Source organism: Haliotis cracherodii, unplaced genomic scaffold (assembly GCF_022045235.1).
Source record: "Haliotis cracherodii isolate W230 unplaced genomic scaffold, xgHalCrac1.p SCAF_12, whole genome shotgun sequence".
NCBI lineage: Eukaryota > Metazoa > Mollusca > Gastropoda > Lepetellida > Haliotidae > Haliotis > Haliotis cracherodii.
Genome location: NW_027266267.1, coordinates 20,527,138 through 20,549,299, shown reverse-complemented (window position 1 = coordinate 20,549,299; position 22,162 = coordinate 20,527,138). Strand labels below are relative to the sequence as shown.

The 22,162-nt window shown below is 43.1% G+C and overlaps 2 protein-coding genes across 2 annotated transcripts; both read left to right on the top strand.

Annotated features, from left to right (window-relative positions):
• The first annotated feature begins 504 nt into the window (after positions 1–504).
• LOC139457637 (E3 ubiquitin-protein ligase TRIM56-like) lies at positions 505–5,059 on the top strand. The gene is made up of 2 exons (XM_071238992.1): positions 505–2,439; positions 4,418–5,059. Exon 1 carries the CDS (start codon positions 505–507, stop codon positions 2,410–2,412), a length of 1,908 nt encoding a protein of 635 aa, XP_071095093.1. The 3' UTR covers positions 2,413–2,439; positions 4,418–5,059.
• A 12,460-nt stretch (positions 5,060–17,519) lies between these two features.
• LOC139457636 (uncharacterized) lies at positions 17,520–21,998 on the top strand. The gene is made up of 6 exons (XM_071238991.1): positions 17,520–17,771; positions 18,433–18,718; positions 18,973–19,533; positions 19,874–19,995; positions 20,823–21,066; positions 21,787–21,998. Exons 1-6 carry the CDS (start codon positions 17,520–17,522, stop codon positions 21,996–21,998), a joined length of 1,677 nt encoding a protein of 558 aa, XP_071095092.1.
• Positions 21,999–22,162: the final 164 nt, after the last annotated feature.

Genomic DNA, 22,162 nt, shown 5'->3' with positions numbered 1-22,162 from the left:
GCTTTGTTCCCTAATCAGATGTTAAAGCTTGTAGTCTAATCTGATTTTAAAGGTTGTGACCCTTATCCGATGTAAAACAAGCTGGAGATGATTGAAATCACGTCACACAGCTAATTGCTTGAATGTGGGTCAAGGTCATATGGAATAAATGTGTGTTTGATCTGCAAGGTCCTGTCCTAATCGGCGTTAAGCTGGTAAAGAGAATAATCTCTAAGCCCAACAGCCCCTCTGCTGAGCGTGCTAATCACCGCATTCCATTTACAACCAGGGGAATATCAATAGTTCGATACTGCTAGCGTGCAATACAATACCTTCATTGTTTTCCAGAGCGTCACGTGACCGCGAGCAGACGACATTGAGATCGGCAGACGACATTGCTAGAGTAGACGGCGAAGAGAGGCTACGTCAAACGACTTGCAATGAAAGTTGATGACATGTAGAATTTTCGGAGCAGACGACACTGAATAAAGCAGACGACAGAAGGAAGATCAGACGACCGCAGTAATGGCGGACGCAGAGATCCTCAACGCTCTTTCGGAGGGTCTCTGCAGCTGCAGAATTTGCGGCCGTCCTCAGCGACGTCCTAAGGCTTTGCCCTGTCTACACTCTTTCTGCAAAACGTGTCTGAACGACCACATCAACGGCGAGCTCGAACGAAATGGGTCCAAGTCTTTCCCTTGTCCGAAATGCAGACAGACTACACTGCTTCCTTCCGACGGCAGGAGAGGGAGATACGGCGATAGCTTCAAGGATGATACGTTTGTAAATAAGCTCAGTGAGGTCTTGACCGCTTATAACGACGACAAATCCTGCGACATATGTGACAAAAGGGACGTGACGGTACCTGCAGTCAACTGGTGCATGGATTGCTATGACGCAATGTGTGACGCGTGCGGCAAGGTCCACCTCCACGGGGCGACCACCGCTGACCATGTCGTCATTTCCGCTGACGAGATGCGTAAACTTCCGCTGGAGAACGTCATGAAGCGGAAGCGTAGTGTTCTGTGCGGGAAGCACGAAGGAGAGGTGGTCAAGCTGTTCTGTGTGGACTGTCGAGGTCCTGCGTGTGTCCAATGTGCAGCGACGTCACATAGAACATGTAAGAACTGTGTAACGGTGGTGGAAGCTATGTCTGAGCGGGAGGAGGATTTAGGCGAACTTATTGTTCAGGCAGAAGCGCTGCAGCTCAACCCCGAGGGGAAACCCAGGGGTCAGGCCTTGGGGGACTCGGGGGAGGTCTTGGAGGAGACCATTAAGCGTTCAGAGGAGAGGATTAAATCCCTCTCGGCAGATTTGATCAAGAGGATCGAAGAGAGCCAGAGCAAACTTCTCAGTCGTCTGAACGACTCGGCACAGAAGCTTCGTAGCCAACTAAACGGGTCCAAAAAAGGCCCCCCAAAAGACCACATGACGACCCTAAAGTGCGCAAGTGAACGGATGCAGGCTCTGCTCAAGTACGGAAGTGACGTGGAGATCTTGCAGGTGTACGAGACAATCAAAGACTCGATCCAGCAGATAGGGCAGGAGGAGGACTCGACCGTGGAACCACCTGAAGACATGATGGTCAGGGTCAACTTTGCTGTGACAGACCCTGTGAAACTGTTCAACAGGGACTTTGAGGAACTCGGTGAGATTCAAATCGAGGACTGCAATTCGGACGAAGGTCTCTCCTCGTGGGGAGTCGCCTGCACGTCTAAGGGGGAGATAATCGTGGCTGATTGCCGGAACAAACGAGTTCAGAAGTTCACCGGTAATGGCGATCTCATTGATCAGATCCAGATCAGCGAGGAACCACGTGATTTGACGAGATGTGGCGACAGAGAGGAGGTGGCCATTACCATCAACAAAAAAGTAATCTTCTTTGTCATCACTGGTGGACAGATGGCGCTCAAGAAGAGAGTGAGGACGGACAAACAGTACGACAGTATCGAAATGTCCAAATCGGAAGACAGTTTGCTCGTCAGCTGTCTCAAAGATGCTTCTGTGGATCTCATCAGCCTTGAAGGGGAGGTCCTGAAGTCCTTCAACGCAGATGCTGAGGGCAATCCGATATTCGTCCAACCACGATACGTTTGCTTCACAAGGGAGGGGAACTACGCCGTCACCGACGTCACCAGCAACACCGTCAGGTGTATCTCCCCCGAGGGGCAACTTGTCTACGCCTACCACCCCGACGGCGCCCACGTCCTCAGAAAACCTCAAGGTCTCTGCGCTGACAAGATCGGCAACATCTTCATCGCCGACTACGCCAACAGTCGAATCCAGCTGATCACCAGCGAGGGGTACTTCCAGAGGTTTGTCCTGGCCAGAGAAAGTGGACTCTCTCGACCAGTGGCCATCAACATGACGTCCGCCAACAGGCTGATTGTGGTCCAGAGTGACGGGATGGTCAAAGTCTTCAGCTATGAATGACCCGGGCATATGAAGCCCCGCTTCAAAGTGAGTAAATTGCTTGTTGTGAGAATCTTGTTTTATGTCGGGTCAGTAATATTTCAGCTATATGTCGGCGGCCTGTAAACGAGCCAGTCGGGACATCCAAGCCAGAGGCTGTTATTATCAACAACAATGTACACCCTCTTGGTATGAAGACACACCAGGCATGGTGTTGTTTAACGCCGCTCTCAGCAATATTTCAGCTTTATAGCGTCGGTGGCGGCCTGTAAATAATCAAGTATCAGACAATGCAGTGATTGATATCATGAGCAACGACCCATGCTGTATAGCGACGATGATTCGCAATCAACCAGGTCACCGGGCCTGACCGCCCGATCGCCTCTTCCAAGAATGAGTTGCTAGGGACCAGTTTAAAAACCGAATCCCCACGGGTACAGAATAGTTGTGATAACAGTACTATTAATGATGATGATGATGATGATGATGATGATGTTGATGTTGATGATGTTGATGATGACTACATTCATTTAGCGTTAACAGCGCATGTTGTTAGGATGTGCATTTTGTCAACCAAGCTCCCATATCTACACTGGAAACGCCACATCCCACGCAAACCGGAGCTTTCAAAAACCTTTTGAAAGATGCAAATCTCAAAAGGATAAATCATTCTCACATTTCAAATTTCCAACTCTGATTTGAAGATAAAAGAAGGCCTCCTTATTTGCTTTAGCTTTCCGTTTTGAAATTCAGAACCGCGGAGTCATTTCGTAACTTTCTCTTTTACGGCATTCATTCACAATACATTAAAGTACAGTCTTATGCGCGAAGTAGGAGGATTTTATTGCGCTTCAGGCGATGGGGGAATGCCATAAATGGGCTTCACACATTGTACCCATGGGGGAATAGAACAGGCATTCAGCGTGACGAGCGAACGCTTTAACCACTAGGCTACAACCGCTTGTTAAGGCTATGCCTATGAATATCATGGAAGATCATCGTGAACGGATGATTTGACAGGGTCAGTACCTCATGCTTGTGGAAAGGCCTGAAAGTAGGACTGGTGGTCAGCCTACGTGACCGCTGGGCATGGGGTGCTGATATTACCCACTGGGCCGTCTGTGGTTTGTGGTGCTGCTGGAGGGTCGACCAGAGCGTAGCGCATCCTCCAAACTATCTCGCCAACTCATCGTTTAACTGTTGCATAACACACACACACACACACACACACACACACACACACACACACACACACACACAAACACTCACACACACCTAAACAACATGCAACCGTTCCCCAATATTCTTTGGTGATCGACCCTCCATGATAAGACTATTGATGACTACTATATATGCTCACGCCACACGGTAAATACTGACGTCACGGGTAGGCACAATAATAACCTATATATGACAAGCTCAGACACTTTCTGATATTCCCTCGTCTTGTTTAAAGGGGCATAAAACGCTATCACTCACTCTATCACTATTATCAGGTGGGCTTTTGGGTGATCATGGGCTAGTTATTAAAGCGCTGTGTCGTCACGGATGCGATTCCCCACGTGTACAATGTGTGAAGTCCATATTCTTGTGAAGTCCTCCTTCTTGTGAAGCCCATATTTTTGTGAAGGCCATATTCTTGTGAAGCCCATATTTTGTGAAGTCCTCCTTCTTGTGAAGCCCATATTCTTGTGAAGGCCATGTTCTTGTGAAGCCCATATTCTTGTGAAGGTCATATATTCTTCCGACAATCACATTCTTGTGACGCTCACATTCTTGTGAAGCCAATAGCCTTGTGAAACCAATAGACTTGTGAAACCCATAGTCTTGTGAAGGTCATATTCTTCTGACAACCACATTCTTGTGACGATCACATTCGTGTGAAGCCAATAGTTTTGTGAAGCTGATAGTCTTGTGAAGCCCATTTAGTTGGTACCATGCCTGGATATTGATGCACTATTCTGCAATGGCGTGAAACTCACTCACTCACTCACTCTATCTATCACCTATCCACCTATGTTTTCAGGTGACATGTTGGTGCCCACGCTGCCTCGCCAAGGAAGAACAGGAGGCGGAAGCTGCGCAGTAGACGCATTCAAAGAATTCTGGGAGATTATTAGCATCAAGGCCCTGCTGTAGACGCTATATCAAGACACGCCGTCATAGATTCAGATGCTTGTAATGTGCTCGTAGAAAACATGACGTACTTGACTGTGTATATATCAGTCACGATGGCTTGTAAACCTAGAGGGCAAACTTAGCAGATTATGAAGTAATAAACATATTGGCTTTAAGAAAAAGTAGCAAAACCCCATTGACACATAGGTAGGATTCTTATGAAGATTTGTACATCTGGATAAGCAGATCCACAGAAGATATGAAACTGAACAAGAGAACGTTGAATATTTTTAGGGATATTATTTATGAAATTATGTACTTAGTCTACAAAAAAGGATGTTTATTTGTATCTTGGTACGTAATGGGTTTCAAGACCATAACGAACTCTGCTAGTCTTTAATACAAACTAATGACACCTATTTGTTTTCCTAACAAGGAGACGGCGACGACAGTGTAGTCATCACGCCATCAACAACACTTATCGTGCGCCACTTATTTACCTGTGGAAACTTATGGCGGTTTATTCAAACTAGTTACCCAAGATATTATCAGCAGCTACTAGTTATAAGTTACAATTTAAATCCAGAATGTAATACAAAGAAAATGTTTTGCATACTGTGTCTACACCATACATATATCAAGTAATAGAGTCGAGAAATAATGGGGCGGGTTGGATGGGTTCATTTCATCCCTATTCAGTAGATTGGGTTCGACCCTCGGTAGGAGCAGGTTACGAGTACATCATTTCTACAAGTATTGAAACTTGCATCATGTCATGTACAGGGAGACCCCGTTAATCCGTTCCTAGTTTTGTCCAGATTAACAAATGTTAGGTCTATCGAATCAAGGGACGCGTTGATAATTGGCCCTTTGGATTGGAAACACTGGAATCGGCCGGATTAATGGGTGTCCGCTGTAAATGTACACGACACACGGATAGGTAAGACTAAAAGATTAAATGGGAACTCCAGGAATAAGCTGAGTATGGAAACATTGGGAGTTGTTGAGCTTGAACTGAAAGTGAATTGATATCCCATCACAGCAGAAGAGGAGAAACAACCTTTTGACCTCGAAGAATATGATACGCATGACCCAAGCTCCTCGGGAGCGGTCACGTGTTGATGACGTCACTTCCGGTCACACTGGTAGGATTTCCGGCGCCTTTGCTTTTCCTTCCTATCTATCACGTCAGTATTTCCATTTTACTTTCTGTGTTTAGTTTGTATTTAGCTTTCTTGTATTCCACGTCATGCGTCTTTCACCCGGTCACACATGCGTTAGACAGTTTCAGAATTCCGCTGCCAAGTGAAATGGATCCTTAGTCAAAGGCTCTACAAGTGGCAACTAACCCCTACACGTTGCTGCTGAAAAAGCAAATATGAAAATTTGATTTTGATTACAAACACTTTCACAACAATGATATTTTGTTTTATTGCTAAAACAAACACCTCATAAGCAAAACATAAGGGCAGGTATTCAATGTCCGGACACTTGGCAGCGAATATATATTTCCATTAACCTCTCGTAGCGTTCCTAACAAAACATTCCTTTTTTTATGCATATATTATTCAACAAACTTCCTCTATGTGGTGTGTGTTAATATATTGTTGAAAACCTGATCCGTTAGGGATTGTCGTTTATTATGGAGATGGGTTGGACCAGAGATGTACCACTCGCGACCTAACTAGGACCGTTCTCGCCAAAGCGGGTGAAAAGCCAGACATAACATAATTCCCCTTTGTCAACCCGTCCCCCAACACCCTCTGTAATACCATGACAAGTCACTCACGCGCCATGTTGTTGTGTGTTGTGGATCAAAGTTATGTTGCACTGAAGATGCTTGGCTTAAGACATAGGAATACTCATTCTTACTGAGGTCATCACAAATGTAGGGCGACAAAGGACAACAAAGGTTTGTGGAACTATTCCTTGCTTTACGCTTGTACAATGTTTAACGAATTTGTTGATGTTTTCTTTTGTTCATTTCATCTTCACGTAAACGTTTCGTGTTTCAATTTCCTTAATAAAGTAGACACAAGTTTATGGATAACAATTTCTTTATAATACTGTAGTGGTAACAACAGTTATCATACATGAGAGGGATTAACATGGGTACGTTAACTAGTAACAACAGCGTCGAGGTTATCAAATTATGGCGACTGAACCAGACTGAACCAGGATGAAAATGTTGCCCAACATGAAGTATTATCGTACAACAAATACTATATTTAGTGTGTATATATATTTCGTTAGCAAATACATCTATCTTTCGTTATATCAGAATCGCTTATCTAGAATATTTCTTATTTTAATTCCTGTTACCTTTCTTGACTATTTAGTTCCTCGACACACCAACTCATATTCTGTTTTTATTGTCCGCTAACACGGTGCTATGGACCCACGCGGCTTGCTGCTTTTCTTGCCTTTAACGTTTATAACGCTTTTATGCACTCGCTCTGTTTTTTGTACTTTCTAACAAGTGTTATTTTATTTCTGTTAGAAGCCGGAATGACTTCCTTGTGAAACGTGGCCCGATCGAATCATATGTTATGTTTCTAAATGTTAATTCGACTTTGATACTGTATAGAGCATCTTCCTTGTTACCATTTACAGTATTATGAAATGAACAAAGTTGTATGTGTTCATTGTAAGCTCTACGTCAAACATAACTCCCAAACACAGCATTGAAATATATTTCTAAATTCTTAATCGTGTAAATGTAGATTCACTGACAAAATGTTTCTATCCAGACTAAATCCACAGATCACGTATAATGAAAAGCAGTCGACAATTAGTACTTTTCTGTCACCTAGGTAAAACGTATATAGGTTTCGATATATTTACACATGTGCCTATGTCAGGTAAACCGACACTTTTTTAAATCAAGATGACTTTGATTTGCTTTTTCACTTTTGTAACATTAAAGTTGGTCTAGCCTCCAACAACACCACCTGGATTGATTCCTCCCGACTCGAAATTTATTTTTCCACATAAAAAATAATTACAGATAAACAACCTGTAAGCCTCAATTAAAAATAACAGGTACTTAATGCGTAAAGGAATTGGAAGATGCACTTACATATCCAATGTGTCGACTACATATCGTCATATCATCCACATCTTCAAAAGGCCATCAATCACATCATAACCAACAGGACTGTATTACGTTCAACTACCCAAACGACGTAGCTGATCGAGTTTCCATAACACAAGATGAACTATTCCTGCTACGGATTGAAACTTGGTGCTAAATTTCTTGTTTCCAAAATTCCGTCAGAAGACTGACTTTGTAGCTTTGTATTACTCTGTTAAAGTGGGACTTGTTCACTTTAATAAAACATCAAATTAGATGTGGGATTTGCTCCATCGAATCAACCAAAAGATACCATAACAGCAAAAGTTAACGTAATTCGATTTGACCTCCAAATTTTTGGGAAAAAAAGATTTTCATTATAAACTGAAATCGCCATTTCTCTTCACCGAATCAATTACAATGAGTATTTCAGTTCAAATGAGATTTTGGGACCAATTCATTTCTTCATGGAGATACCCCTGTCACCAAGACCAACTTACATTGTCAGCTTACTATATATTCATTGGATTGTTGTGGTTGTAGTAATTTATTCGTAGTTTCGTGATGACGTCTTACATTAAACAATAACTATTAGACATTCATCAGAGGGTTGGTTGGTTGGTTTGTTGTTTAAGGCCGCACTCAGCAATATTCCAGCTATATGACGGCGGTCTGTAAATAATCGAGTCTGGGCTAGACAATCCAGTGATTGATATCATGAGCATCGATCCTCCCAATTGGGATCGATGACATGCATCAACCAAGTCAGCGAGCCTGACCACCCGATCCCGTTAGTCACCTTTTACGACAAGCATAGTCACCTTTTACGGCATGCATGTCATCAGAGGGGTTCTTGGAATTCCACAGTATTGTTTGAGCAGGTTGATACACAAAAAAACCTGATGATGCTACTTTGGTACCATAATATTATCTTTTTCAAATAGAAATTTAGGTTATTTCAATTCTTTTCCCGTTACTTCGAGTTTTTTCTTATTACTTCAAGTATATTCCAAAAACTTGAAATTTGATTTTTTTTTCTCTGCTTATTTTTCTTGTTTCAAAACTATTTCCAAAAATCGAAATTGCGAGAAAAGAATTGACATAACGAGAATTAAACCAAAATAATGAGAATAAAATCGAAATAACAAGAAAAAAATCGAAAGTTCGTAATAAATATTTAAAATATGGAGAGATTTCGACTTAAAAAATTATTTTAAAATATTGTACAAAAGTGGCACCATCAGACTTTCGTAGATACACGATTAAATGTAGTGTATAAAATAAAAGCGACAAAACTCTCAAATCAGAGTCCATTGTACGCTTCTATCTACATCATAAACATGTGTTAAGGAATCACTATTAAATAGTGATGACGTCAGGTGTTCGGCACCCGTCACAAACACATGTAAAGGCAAGTGTTTACACGAAGAAAACAACCCATGGGAACTCGTGTACCATTGCACATGTCATTATATTGTCAGTTTTTATTTGTATTATTTATGAATTGAATAATGTATGTTGTTGTTGAATAAATTAAGATAGAGATTTCCATTTTGGTGTTGTTTGTAAAACACACTTGTATAACAACAGAACCTGACGAGTTTCAGAATGAAAGGTGTCTAATAAACATCACACAGTTACATTTTGGGACAAATCCCCGTGTTTCGGAAGGTCAAGAGAGGGCAGAGTGTGAGTGAGTGAGTGCGTGAGTGAGTGAGGGAGTGAATGTGGTTTAACGCTGCTTTAAACAGTATTCCAGTTATATCGCGGCGTGTCAGCTTGTTATTGGAGGAGTGAGTGAGTGAATGGGGTTTAACGTCGCTTTAAACAGTATTCCAGATATATGACGGCGTGTCAGCTAAATATGGGAGGAGTGAGTGAGTGTGGTTTAACGCTGCTTTGAACAGTATTCCAGGTGTATATCACGGCGTGTCAGCTTGATGTGGGAGGAGTGAGTGAGGGAGTGAGTGTGGTTTAAAGCTGCTTTGAACAGTATTCCAGTTTTCTATCACAGCATGTCAGCTTAATGTGGGAGGAAAGCCAGAGGTGATGCAGGTTTCGGACGTTTGCCACTTTGGTAAAACCCACAAACATAGTGCTGGGAGATGGAGGATTGTTGTCGACGTATTTATTTTACTCTGCAGAGCATGCACAGTGACATCATCCAATCTCGTTAACGTTCAAAGTCCCCGAAGTGTGTAGGCCAAGTGGCGCCAAGGGTCAGCCGTCTGTGCATGTGTTTGTGTGGCTGCTTGTACTGGTCCAGACTGATACCAATTTTATAGTGCCCACCGAGATACCATACCGCAGTTTAACATGATAACCAACTCAGACACAGAAGTATACTGATTCCGAGCCGACCAGTCCTTGTTTAAGACCCTTAATGCCGAGCAGACAGGTTAACAACAAGTACAATCTTTTAACGTATTTTGTTATGACGCGGACGGGGATCGAATCCCGGAGCTTCCGCTTATCGGGCATACGCTCTACCAGTAGACCACGGGAGCGGTTAATATACAAATAAATAAAACTGATATAAAGATATAGTTGTTAAGATGGCCTTAAAATCGCGAAGACATTGTGAATCACCAAAGTTGCACTCTATCTTTAAACATTGAGATAGCAATGGACAATATCTCGTAAGTGGTAACAAAATCCTATTTTTGGAAATTTGGACATATTATCCCCATTTAGACAGTGTTTAGTTATCTCGCTTAATCCAAACATCGACCAGCCAGCCAGCTACTACGAACATAGACACTCCAACCTCCAAGTTTCTTTCAGAAAATAAGTTATTTAAGTTATTTAAAAAACAACAACATTTTACTCCCAGATGTCCAAAAAATCTGCTTAATATCGTGTTTATTCTATATAGATTCCTGTAATTTCGAGATATGACAGGACATACAAACTATATACCCCTGTTAATGGTAAAGCATTTCAGTGTGGAGTTTATGATTATTTGGCATATGAATATTTTAAAACAAATTACAAAAGTACGTACAATCTTACGTTGTATTGGTGTTTGGCCGGTGATTTTCATTTCCAAACGTTTTGAAGGAGAACTTCTTTAAGAGGCATTAAGAAGTTGTTGATCCATACTGACTGATTTAAAGGATATTTTATGTCCGCTTCAGCGAATGGGTGCACACGTCCGACTATCGCTGTTCAGCTGGCGCGTCGGTTAGCTGTGTCACTTCTAAACCGGGTGGTCGGTTAGAACGATTAGATTGGTTAATCAAAGTCAATATGGGGCTTGATACTTCTAAACAAATATTGGATGTAATATTAAAAGTGTCATTAGATGAATTAACGTCTCAACACCTAAACACGGAGTGTTCCTTATATTACTGTTTACGTGGCATCACGAGAAAATATATTTTTGAATACATGAATATCTATGTACCTCGCCCAATGAAAAATATAATTATTATATAGCTTCCATATTCTTATTGTGAAAATTAGGTAATAATACATTACAGTTATCAACATAGGCTTACAAATGTCCCCCACAACATGAACTGTAGTCAACTACCGTAATTATACATTAGAGTTATCGAAATAAACTTACAAATGTCCCCCCACAACACGTACTGTAGTCAACTACGGTAATTATACATTAGAGTTATCGATATAAATTTACAAATATTCCCCTACAACATGTACTGTATCAACAACGTTAATTATACATTAGATTTATCGATATGAACTTACAAATACACCCCCCCCCCCCCTCCCGACCCCTCACCCCCTAACACCCCCCACCCCCCACACAACACGCACTGTAGTAAACTACGGTAATTATATATTAGAGTTATCATTATTAATGTAGTATATCACCAGGGAACAGCACGGCGAGTGGTCTTGTCAAAGATCGTATATCCAGTACCATTATTTATTAGACGACGTAACATAAACCACTTTACATACGGCTAGCATGTTAGGTACTGGGTTCTGCAAACACTTGGTGGTTTGATCATTGCCAAAACTGCATTAGTACTTTAGGCACCATGTGTTAGGCGTGTACGTGCTTATAATGAACATGTAAACAAATACACTGCCGAGGCACGTGTACGGCTTTAGATGGACTCAGGTATTAGGGAGAAAACCCCAAAGCCATAACTCCTATTCATTGTTTAATGAGTGAGCGAGTGAGTGTGGTTTTATGCCGCCTATTGCAATATTTAAGCAATATCACGGCAGGGGAAACCAGAAATGGGCTTTACACATTGTACCCATGTGGGGATTCGAACCCGGGTCTTCGGCGTGACGAGCGAACGTTTTACATCGCCGTCCCTATTCTTTTTTAGTCCAAATGTATTTATGTAAATATTACAGCTGCGTTCCCTCACCCATGTTTAAAGTGAATGAACATCTTAAAAAGTATATGTCAGTTTACTGTTTCGTTTATTTTACTTTTTTTCAAGGAAGATGTGAGGAAAAAAAAGAAATCTGACTGTGCAAAAATGTTTCTAAATAACTTGCTGTATGATAAGCCAACCTGAATATATGAATCACAATTTTGATCTTTTTATATAAATTTACAATTTAAAAACGTATTTATTTAACGATTGCGAGGGTCCTTCTACCACTTAGGGATTCCTGGTAGGAATTACTCCCTAGCAACCTGTCAATCTCAAAATATAGCGTGGCCTTTGTATAAGTCGCTGCGGGTTGAAATTTAAATTGTTGTGGGGAATTGAATAATCACAATTTTTTTCAACAAATGTAAAGGCATAAAAACGCGACAGCAGATGAGACGTGGTTGTTTAGGCGACGGTGAACTGACTGCACCACAGCAGATGCCACACACCAATAAACCCATAAACCTGAGGGAGGCGTCCAGAACATACATGTCCGCAAACAATGTCCAGAGCTGGCACATATATCCAAATAGAGAGTGTGAAACCGGATCCCACCCATCAGACTCAAGGGTTGACTTTGTGTATCACAACCCACGCCGTGAACATGATTGGGAGGACATCTGCTGGATCTGGATGAGATCGTGACGATATATCATAATTAGTCATATTTAATTTTGGACCATATATGTCAATTTAATGTAACTCACTAGCTTATATAAAGAACACAAACTGTTTACAACCCACGACGTGCAGCTGAGAGCCGGTGCAGTCAGGTAAGCAGCAATTATACTGTTATCAATGCAATTTGTCGTACATGCATCATGCTTCAAAAACGCTTCAGTCATACCTCAGTCATACTTCAGTCATACTTCAATCACACTTTAGTCATACTTCAGTCATACGTCAGTCATACTTCAGTCATACTTCAATCATACTTCAGTCATACTTCAGTCATACTTCAGTCATGGGAAATAAACTGCCGGGCAAAAGAAAGTAAATTACAAACTTTATGAAAATGTTTCAAAACTAAAAACAGTCGCCGAAACACTGCAAATTTAAGGTCCAAAACGCAACAATGATACCCGTATCAAATACATCACCATCAAATAAACACTTCTCGTTTGTTTCATTTTAGCCTTATCGCACATGGTGTATACTCTTTGCATACATTCTTCTACAAGTAGAGGGTTACACCCTTGTGTGTTTCACTGTCGGTTCACATAATATTCTGGGTATGGATGTGCTTTAGGACTTCGTCACGGCTTGTCTGTAACATCAGGGGTTGTATAGTTGTCAGATCAAGGTGGGTCCCGTCACACAAGCGTGCTGGTACCGTGTTAGCCCTGCCGGGTCGCGTTTGTTATTGTCACCTCGTTTCACCCTTTACACCACTCCAACTGTACAACCTCTCTTGTTGGATGTCAGTACAACAGTGTGACGAGAGGGGGGGGGGGGGGGGGGGGGGAGGGGGGGGGGATTGTAGAATATGACAGTAAAACAGTATGACTTGATGATACGATCGTACAACATAACAGTACAACAGTATGACGAGAGGGCGAGATTGTAGAATATGAAAGTAAAACGGTATGATAAGGGGGCACGATTGTATATTGTGGCCATACAACAGTATGGCGAGAGGGCGCGATGGTACAATATGACAGTTTAACCAACAGTATGGCACCAGAAATGGTCTTCACACATTGTACCCGAATCTTCGGCGTGACGAGCAAACAATTTAACCACAAGGCTACCCATCACCCCCAGTACAACAGTATGGCGAGATCACGCGATTCTACAATATGACAGTACAAAAATATGAAGAGGGGTTGCGATTGTAAGAGATGACAGTACAACAGTATGACGAGCTGGCGCGATTGTAGACTATGACAGTACAAAAGTATGGCGAGCTGGCGCGATTGATGACTATAACAGAACAAGAGTGTGATGTGAGGGCGCGATTGTAGACTATGACAGTACAGGAGTGTGATGTGAGGGCGCGATTGTAGACTATGACAGTACAAAAATATGAAGAGCTGGCGCGATTGTAGACTATGGCAGTACAAAAGTATGACGAGTTGGCGCGATTGATGACTATGCCAGAACATGAGTATGATGTGAGGGCGCGATTGTAGACTATGACAGAACAACAGTATGATGTGAGGGCGCGATTGTAGACTATGACAGTACAACAGTGTGATGTGAGGGCGCGATTGTAGACTATGACAGTACAAGAGTGTGATGTGAGGGCGCGATTGTAGACTATGACAGTACAACAGTGTGATGTGAGGGCGCGATTGTAGACTATGACAGTACAGGAGTGTGATGTGAGGGTGTGATTGTAGAATATGACAGTACAAGAGTGTGATGTGAGGGTGTGATTGTAGACTATGACAGTACAGGAGTGTGATGTGAGGGCGCGAGTGTAGACTATGACAGTACAAGAGTGTGATGTGAGGGTGTGATTGTAGACTATGACAGTACAAGAGTGTGATGTGAGGGCGCGATTGTAGACTATGACAGTACAAGAGTGTGATGTGAGGGCGCGAGTGTAGACTATGACAGTACAAGAGTGTGATGTGAGGGTGTGATTGTAGAATATGAGAGTACAACAATATGACGAGATGGCGAGATTGTAGACTATGACAGTGCAAGAGTGTGATGTGAGGGTGTGATTGTAGACTATGACAGTACAACAGTGTGATGTGAGGGCGCGATTGTAGACTATGACAGTACAGGAGTGTGATGTGAGGGCGCGAGTGTAGACTATGACAGTACAAGAGTGTGATGTGAGGGCGCGAGTGTAGACTATGACAGTACAAGAGTGTGATGTGAGGGCGCGATTGTAGACTATGACAGTACAGGAGTGTGATGTGAGGGTGTGATTGTAGAATATGACAGTACAACAATATGACGAGATGGCGAGATTGTAGACTATGACAGTGCAAGAGTGTGATGTGAGGGTGTGATTGTAGACTATGACAGTACAAGAGTGTGATGTGAGGGCGTGATTGTAGACTATGACAGTACAGGAGTGTGATGTGAGGGCGCGAGTGTAGACTATGACAGTACAAGAGTGTGATGTGAGGGTGTGATTGTAGACTATGACAGTGCAAGAGTGTGATGTGAGGGCGCGAGTGAAGACTATGACAGAACAAGAGTGTGATGTGAGGGCGTGAGTGTAGACTATGACAGAACAAGAGTGTGATGTGATGGCGCGATTGTAGACTATGACAGTACAGGAGTGTGATGTGAGGGCGCGAGTGTAGACTATGACAGAACAACAGTATGATGTGAGGGCGCGAGTGTAGACTATGACAGTACAGGAGTGTGATGTGAGGGCGCGATTGTAGACTATGACAGTACAAAAATATGAAGAGCTGGCGCGATTGTAGACTATGACAGTACAAAAGTATGACGAGTTGGCGCGATTGATGACTATGCCAGAACATGAGTATGATGTGAGGGCGCGATTGTAGACTATGACAGAACAACAGTATGATGTGAGGGCGCGATTGTAGACTATGACAGTACAACAGTGTGATGTGAGGGCGCGATTGTAGACTATGACAGTACAGGAGTGTGATGTGAGGGCGCGATTGTAGACTATGACAGTACAGGAGTGTGATGTGAGGGCGCGATTGTAGACTATGACAGTACAACAGTGTGATGTGAGGGCGCGATTGTAGACTATGACAGTACAGGAGTGTGATGTGAGGGTGTGATTGTAGAATATGACAGTACAGGAGTGTGATGTGAGGGCGCGATTGTAGACTATGACAGTACAAGAGTGTGATGTGAGGGTGTGATTGTAGACTATGACAGTACAACAGTGTGATGTGAGGGCGCGATTGTAGACTATGACAGTACAGGAGTGTGATGTGAGGGCGCGAGTGTAGACTATGACAGTACAGGAGTGTGATGTGAGGGTGTGATTGTAGAATATGACAGTACAACAATATGACGAGATGGCGAGATTGTAGACTATGACAGTACAAGAGTGTGATGTGAGGGCGCGAGTGTAGACTATGACAGTACAAGAGTGTGATGTGAGGGCGCGATTGTAGACTATGACAGTACAGGAGTGTGATGTGAGGGTGTGATTGTAGAATATGACAGTACAACAATATGACGAGATGGCGAGATTGTAGACTATGACAGTGCAAGAGTGTGATGTGAGGGCGCGATTGTAGACTATGACAGTACAAGAGTGTGATGTGAGGGCGCGAGTGTAGACTATGACAGAACAAGAGTGTGATGTGAGGGCGTGAGTGTAGACTATGACAGAACAAGAGTGTGATGTGATGGCGCGATTGTAGACTATGACAGTACAACAGTGTGATGTGATGGTACGATTGTAGACTATGACAGTACAACAGTGTGATGTGATGGTGCGATTGTAGAATATGATAGTTCAACAGTATAACGAGATGGTGCGATTGTAAAAGATGACAGTACAACAGTATGACGAGAGGGTTATACGAGAACGCCAGATAAAAACCATTCCCCCGTGGAAAAGGCAAGATTGTGGTGAAAAATATTTCCTATGAATGGATCACTGTTATAGCGACGGGTGTCCGCGAAAAGGGTAAGCATGTCCTGCCCTGCCGGTAACACCCGCCACTCACACCATTTGCATAAAAACGTACGTAAGAAAAGAGGTCGACATGAACGTCAGTAGGACACTGCGGTACTACATCACGACATAAAGAACCAGCGATACCGTTAATATAGAGCCGGCTATATTGATCAATACAGCGGCATCGACATAACGTAACTGAAGATGCTATTATTACGTGTGCTGTCCTGGAATTACCATGCGATCTCGTCTAGAATTACCTAACTTACGGAAAGGCGACTGTAGGACGACACAAGTTGGCACATCGCAGCGATTGTTCTTTACCTCACCCATTTTCCTGTTTCCTAGGCAACTGTAGACAACAGTATTTTGTTGGGGGAAATTGAGGGATGTGGCTAAATCTCAAGGAAAACATTAACTCAGTGAGTAAATCTCTAAAACGACGTCACAAAAAAATCTTGCGTGACGCAATAAACGAATGATGTCATCCTCATTGTTTAAAAGATTACATTCATAACGTGAATGGAAACAATGACACGGTTAGCCAATAAGAGCGAAGGGAAACGTATCTCGTTATAAACAATAAAGCAGTTTTTGACCATAATAAAGTGTAATATATTAACCACTAACATGTCATTGACCTCATGTCTTCTTTGGGTTTGGGGTGGTTTCATTATTTGGTAGTAGTAATGACAAAGCAAGGCAATAAGTATCTTTGTTAACTGCGACTTTGGTCAATATATGCCTCTGTTCACCCAGCAGTAAAACTGGGTAGGATAGGATAGTAATGTCACTGTTATCACCAAACGCCCCACAAGGCAGCCTGTGTTGTATACTTCCTAGGGAGCTGAGAATGAAAATGGAGGACACTGTGAGCCTGCACCGAGTGTAGGGAGGCTAGCGAAATAGAAGTACACACATTTTTATCATTATTATCTGAACGAGAGAACGTGGTCCCTCAGGATGTAAACGCCTAGCATATAATACAATTCACAGAATGGTAAACAAGATGTATCTGGTTTGGGCACTGTTCCTGCCTGGCGCACTTGGGACTGCAGGCGGAGCGGACTTGACGTTGAATCCCGGAGTTTCCGGAAGCTATGTTGTCAACGCCGTCATAGACAGGATCAGATCCAAGTGCATCCTCGGTGACGACCGACTGTTCCTGCGACGTCTGGCCTACGTGGAGACTAACGATGGCAAAGACTCTAAAACCTACAGGTCTGGGTATGACGGAGGAATCTGGCAGGTAGGACAACCCATCATTGCCATGTGTACACAAATACATGCATGCACTCAGTAGCTGCCTTCCAACATAGATTTTATAACTGACATTTCATGTCCTGAGGAAAAAGTAAGAGCAGAACGTGCACTTTGTACCGGGCAGAACTGATCCCCAGCACCCTATTGTTGTAAGAAAAACTTAAATGGATCAGTCCGTGAAACCAGGTGACTTGGTTTATAGCATGTCATCGTGACCCGACAGCCGAACCGACACCTTTGGTTTCTTTGGTCCAGACTCGATAATATGCAGCTAGAATACTGCTGAGCTGGGTGTTCAGCAGTATTCACCATCACAGAATAACTTCATGCTGGGCATAGAGCTAAGGTTTCAGATAGGAGTTTTTCATTTAATTGAATTAAATAGACATGCTTCTAAATAATCCTTAATAGAAGGACATGCCATTCTGGTGCAGAAGTAAAACGAGTGTTTAAAAAGAACTTTATCAGTCTATGACCATTAGCCCTTGATCATATGTTGTGTGTTTGCGAAACGCTGTCAACGTAGCATCAGAATATCTCACAGAATGCCTGCTGATCAGTGTAATTGTTCTGTGATTTGGACATCTGAGTTCACTATTTACCACTATTACTATATTTATTACATCTTTCATTTTGTATATTTACAGGTCGATAAATCAAAGTTCCTGATGACAAAAACTTGTCCATCATCCATCGCATCTGAGTGTAGTATTGTCCAGTCAGCCTTCAACATCGACTGGCGCAGTACATCCTGGGCTGACCTGAGAAAGCCTCTATATTCCGGCCTGGCATCTGCCCTCTACATAAAGGAGAACCAGAGCAACAGTCCTCCTGGTGACGTCGCCAGTCAAGCCTCGTTCTGGGCCTCGAAGCTGAGACCTGGTGGCAGCCAATCTGGATTCATAACTAAAGCTAGAGCAATGAAAGGAATTGGTATGTGTGTGTGTGTGTGTGTTTGTGTGCGTGTATGTATGTGTATGCGCGTGTGTGTGTGCGCGTGCGTGTGTGTGTGTGCGAGAGATATGTTTTTATGTCCGTCAGTACAATGCCCGTGCTTGTCGGCCTCCCAAACTAAGCTGAAACAAATTCATATAACTGAAATACTGTTAAATGCGGCATTAAACCCAACTCAATCCAACCATCTGTCTATCCGACTATATGTATTCATCATAACATGTACATTCTAGATTGCAGGACACAGCTTGACCTTACCTTCATTCTTGATGGTTCGGGAAGCGTCTCACGGCGTGACTTTCAACGTATGATTGAATTCGTTAAAGCCGTTGTCACTAAACTGGACGTATCAAAAGATGCAGTCAAGATCGCAGTCGTAGAATATGCTTCCAAGGTTGGTGATGACATCAAGTTCCAGGACCACACAACCAAAAGCAGCTTGTTGAAAGCTATCGGCAGAATCAGTAAGAGTAACGGTGGCACAAACACAGCTGCTGCTATTCTCCACACCTTTAACGTCCTGCTGAGCCCAGCAGCAGGTGCCCGGGCTAATGCCAAGCGTGTAGCAATCCTTTTGACCGACGGCAAGTCCAACGACAAACCAGCGACCATCAGCCCTGCTACGAAGGCTAAAGCGGCAGGCATCACGATGATATCGGTCGGTATAGGAAACGCTGACGAGACTGAGCTGAGGGGCGTGGCTACTCATCCTTCCTGTACCCACGTGATAATGCTCAATTCATTTAAGGAGATCGACAGTCTGCTCTACCAACTGAAAGACAGTTCGTGTGGAGGTAGGTCGCTTGAGACTTGTAGGTATTGTGTAAGCAGCAAAAGTTTAACTCTCAGTTTCATTTTTATCGTAATGTTCAAAGTGGTAGGCATCGAATGCTTGTCGCTGGGTATGTGCTTTGTAAGAAATGTTGGTGTGTTTTCTTCAGGTTAACAATTGACTTGCCTTTGCATGTGCTTGTGACGGATGGCACATGGGGGCCGGGGGTGGGGGGTGGGGTGGGGTGATACGAAATCGTATAATGGACTTTGTCTTTAGTAGACATTCCTTATGATTATGGATATAATTTTGGTTTTACGTTAGGGACATACCTTGTGCAATGCTAAAACTTTGGGCTGCAGCTTCAACTGCTGTTGAGGAGGGACATCCTATTAATAAACCGCTGCCAGAAAACGGCACAGTGGAAGAAACATTTGTCACCAATGAGGATAACATCACCAGCCCCGACGAAAACAAAGCAGTGGTATGTAGAGGTGGATATTATATACATACGAGGATTAATCAAGTATCACCTGATTCCAAATCCAATTCCGAAAACTAATGAGTTAATGAGTGAGTGAGTGAGTCGGGTTTAACGCCGCTTTTAACAGTATTCCAGTTATACCGCAGCGTGTCAGCTTAATGTGGGAGGGAAGCCCGAAGTGATGCAGGTCTCAGACGTTTACCACTTCGGTGAAACCCACAAGCACGGGTATGGTGCTGACAAACCTAGAAACATAATCGGGGCGAACTGCGGTTCGAACCCACAATCATAGGTTTCTGGCGTGCCCAAGGGACGCGACTCTGCACAGCGAATCGCGGCGCCTTAGACGACTGGGCCACCCGTGCCCCCCACCCCGAAAACTAATGACAAACCCTCATATGAACACCTCTGGGAGTACGTAGGCCGCCAAGTGAGAGCTGGAGGCCTCACGGTTGAAGACCTGAAGGAATGGACACTGCGCCAGGACTGCCAGAGGATCCCTGTATTGAACATGAGACGTCTGAGCAGCAGCAGGCCCCTCTCGAATGTCATCCGTGTGGGGGGTGGACACACCAGATACTGATTGCAGTCTCAGTGCTGATTCCCATTGTTTCACTGCACAATGTGACAGTCCGATTAGAGGTGTGGCTTGGTGCTGATACTTTTCAACGTTGTTGAAATGAACGTTTTGGACTTCGTATTCCTTGCAAAAAAGTTGACGTCCATAAATTCTCTTCCTTATTTGTATCACTTCTGAATGCATTTCAAAGACTTTTGAATTTTGAAACATTAACATCACTGCTAACCTAATTTGAACGTGTTCACAGATTGTGAAGGTGGTGTGTGGTACCCTAGAAATGTACTCCTCCTACAACACCCCCCGTCCTGGACCCGCCTTCTATGACGTCAGACTCAGTGTTACTGATGGGAGGCCGGGTATCATGCACTTTAACGAAATCATGAAAGGGAGACCACTCTATATTACTGTGATTGGAACACGTCTGACCATTCAGCAGGTGGCTTCTTGTATCAACGCCAGTTACAGCATAGACATTAATCAACCTCCTACAAGTAGGTCACACAGTAATTATGATATAAAAAATAACAATACTAAAAAAAGGTAAATATGAAATGTAGATTATGTAATGAATTTAATGACTGTGCAATGGATGCAAAGCTTGGGCACAAACACAGTATCTTAAGCGGCATGATGGAGTGATCGATCATTTTGTTACCATCTTCGCCATACTTGTGGTTTCGAAATGTCATGCTTGCATCCCAAGTACCAAGTTGTCTGACTCCCCATTGTTCTCGGTGCATTAGGTTTGGTACCTCCCAATTTGTTGTCTGACATTGGGAAAGTACCCGGGTTTGCTACCAGTAATACAGCCCTTCTGACAAACTGGGTAATGCAGAAGGCTGCAGAGTTGGGGAGTCTTCACATTATCCTAGGCAGCACTTCCTATGAGAAGTCCCATTCGCTGCCTGGGCTGCGTGTAGAGGGGCGAAGGACCCTGAGCTGATGATGAGCCTAACCAGCCAAACGGTGCAAGGATCATACAAACCCCCTTAGCTGCAGTTCATATTATAATCTGTATACAATACTAATAATGAACGTTCTTGTCTCTCCATGTATGATTCATAATGACTCATCAACTTAATTGCCATATTTCCAGAGAGAAGAATACATATTTAATGGCCTGTTTATTGTCTCCAAACCTTTCAGTTGTGATCGTGTTGTTTCAAGGAAAAACGTTACAGAGATGTATATGCAAGTATTTTATGTTACAGACACCTTCGACAATGTCACCAACCCCTGTTCCCCTGGCGACACCTGTGACTACGCCCACCCCTCTGACACCACTAAATTCATCCATTGTGACACCAAGGGCAACATGTTCGTCACCCAGTGTCCGGGTCAAACCCAGTACGACCCTGATACTGTCAGCTGTGGACCTATAGCAATCGAGGGAGGAAAGGCCTGTCAAATCTGCCAACCCTAAATTGTTATAATCCCCCACATGCCGGAAACCATTTAAAGTACACCTGACCTGATGCATTCGGGAAACTCTGATTAACAGAATGCCTTAACCTTTGTTATTGAAGACCAGCTTTCAATACTGTATTAACAAACCCTCTTAAGTTCGGAACTGACGTCAACCTCAAC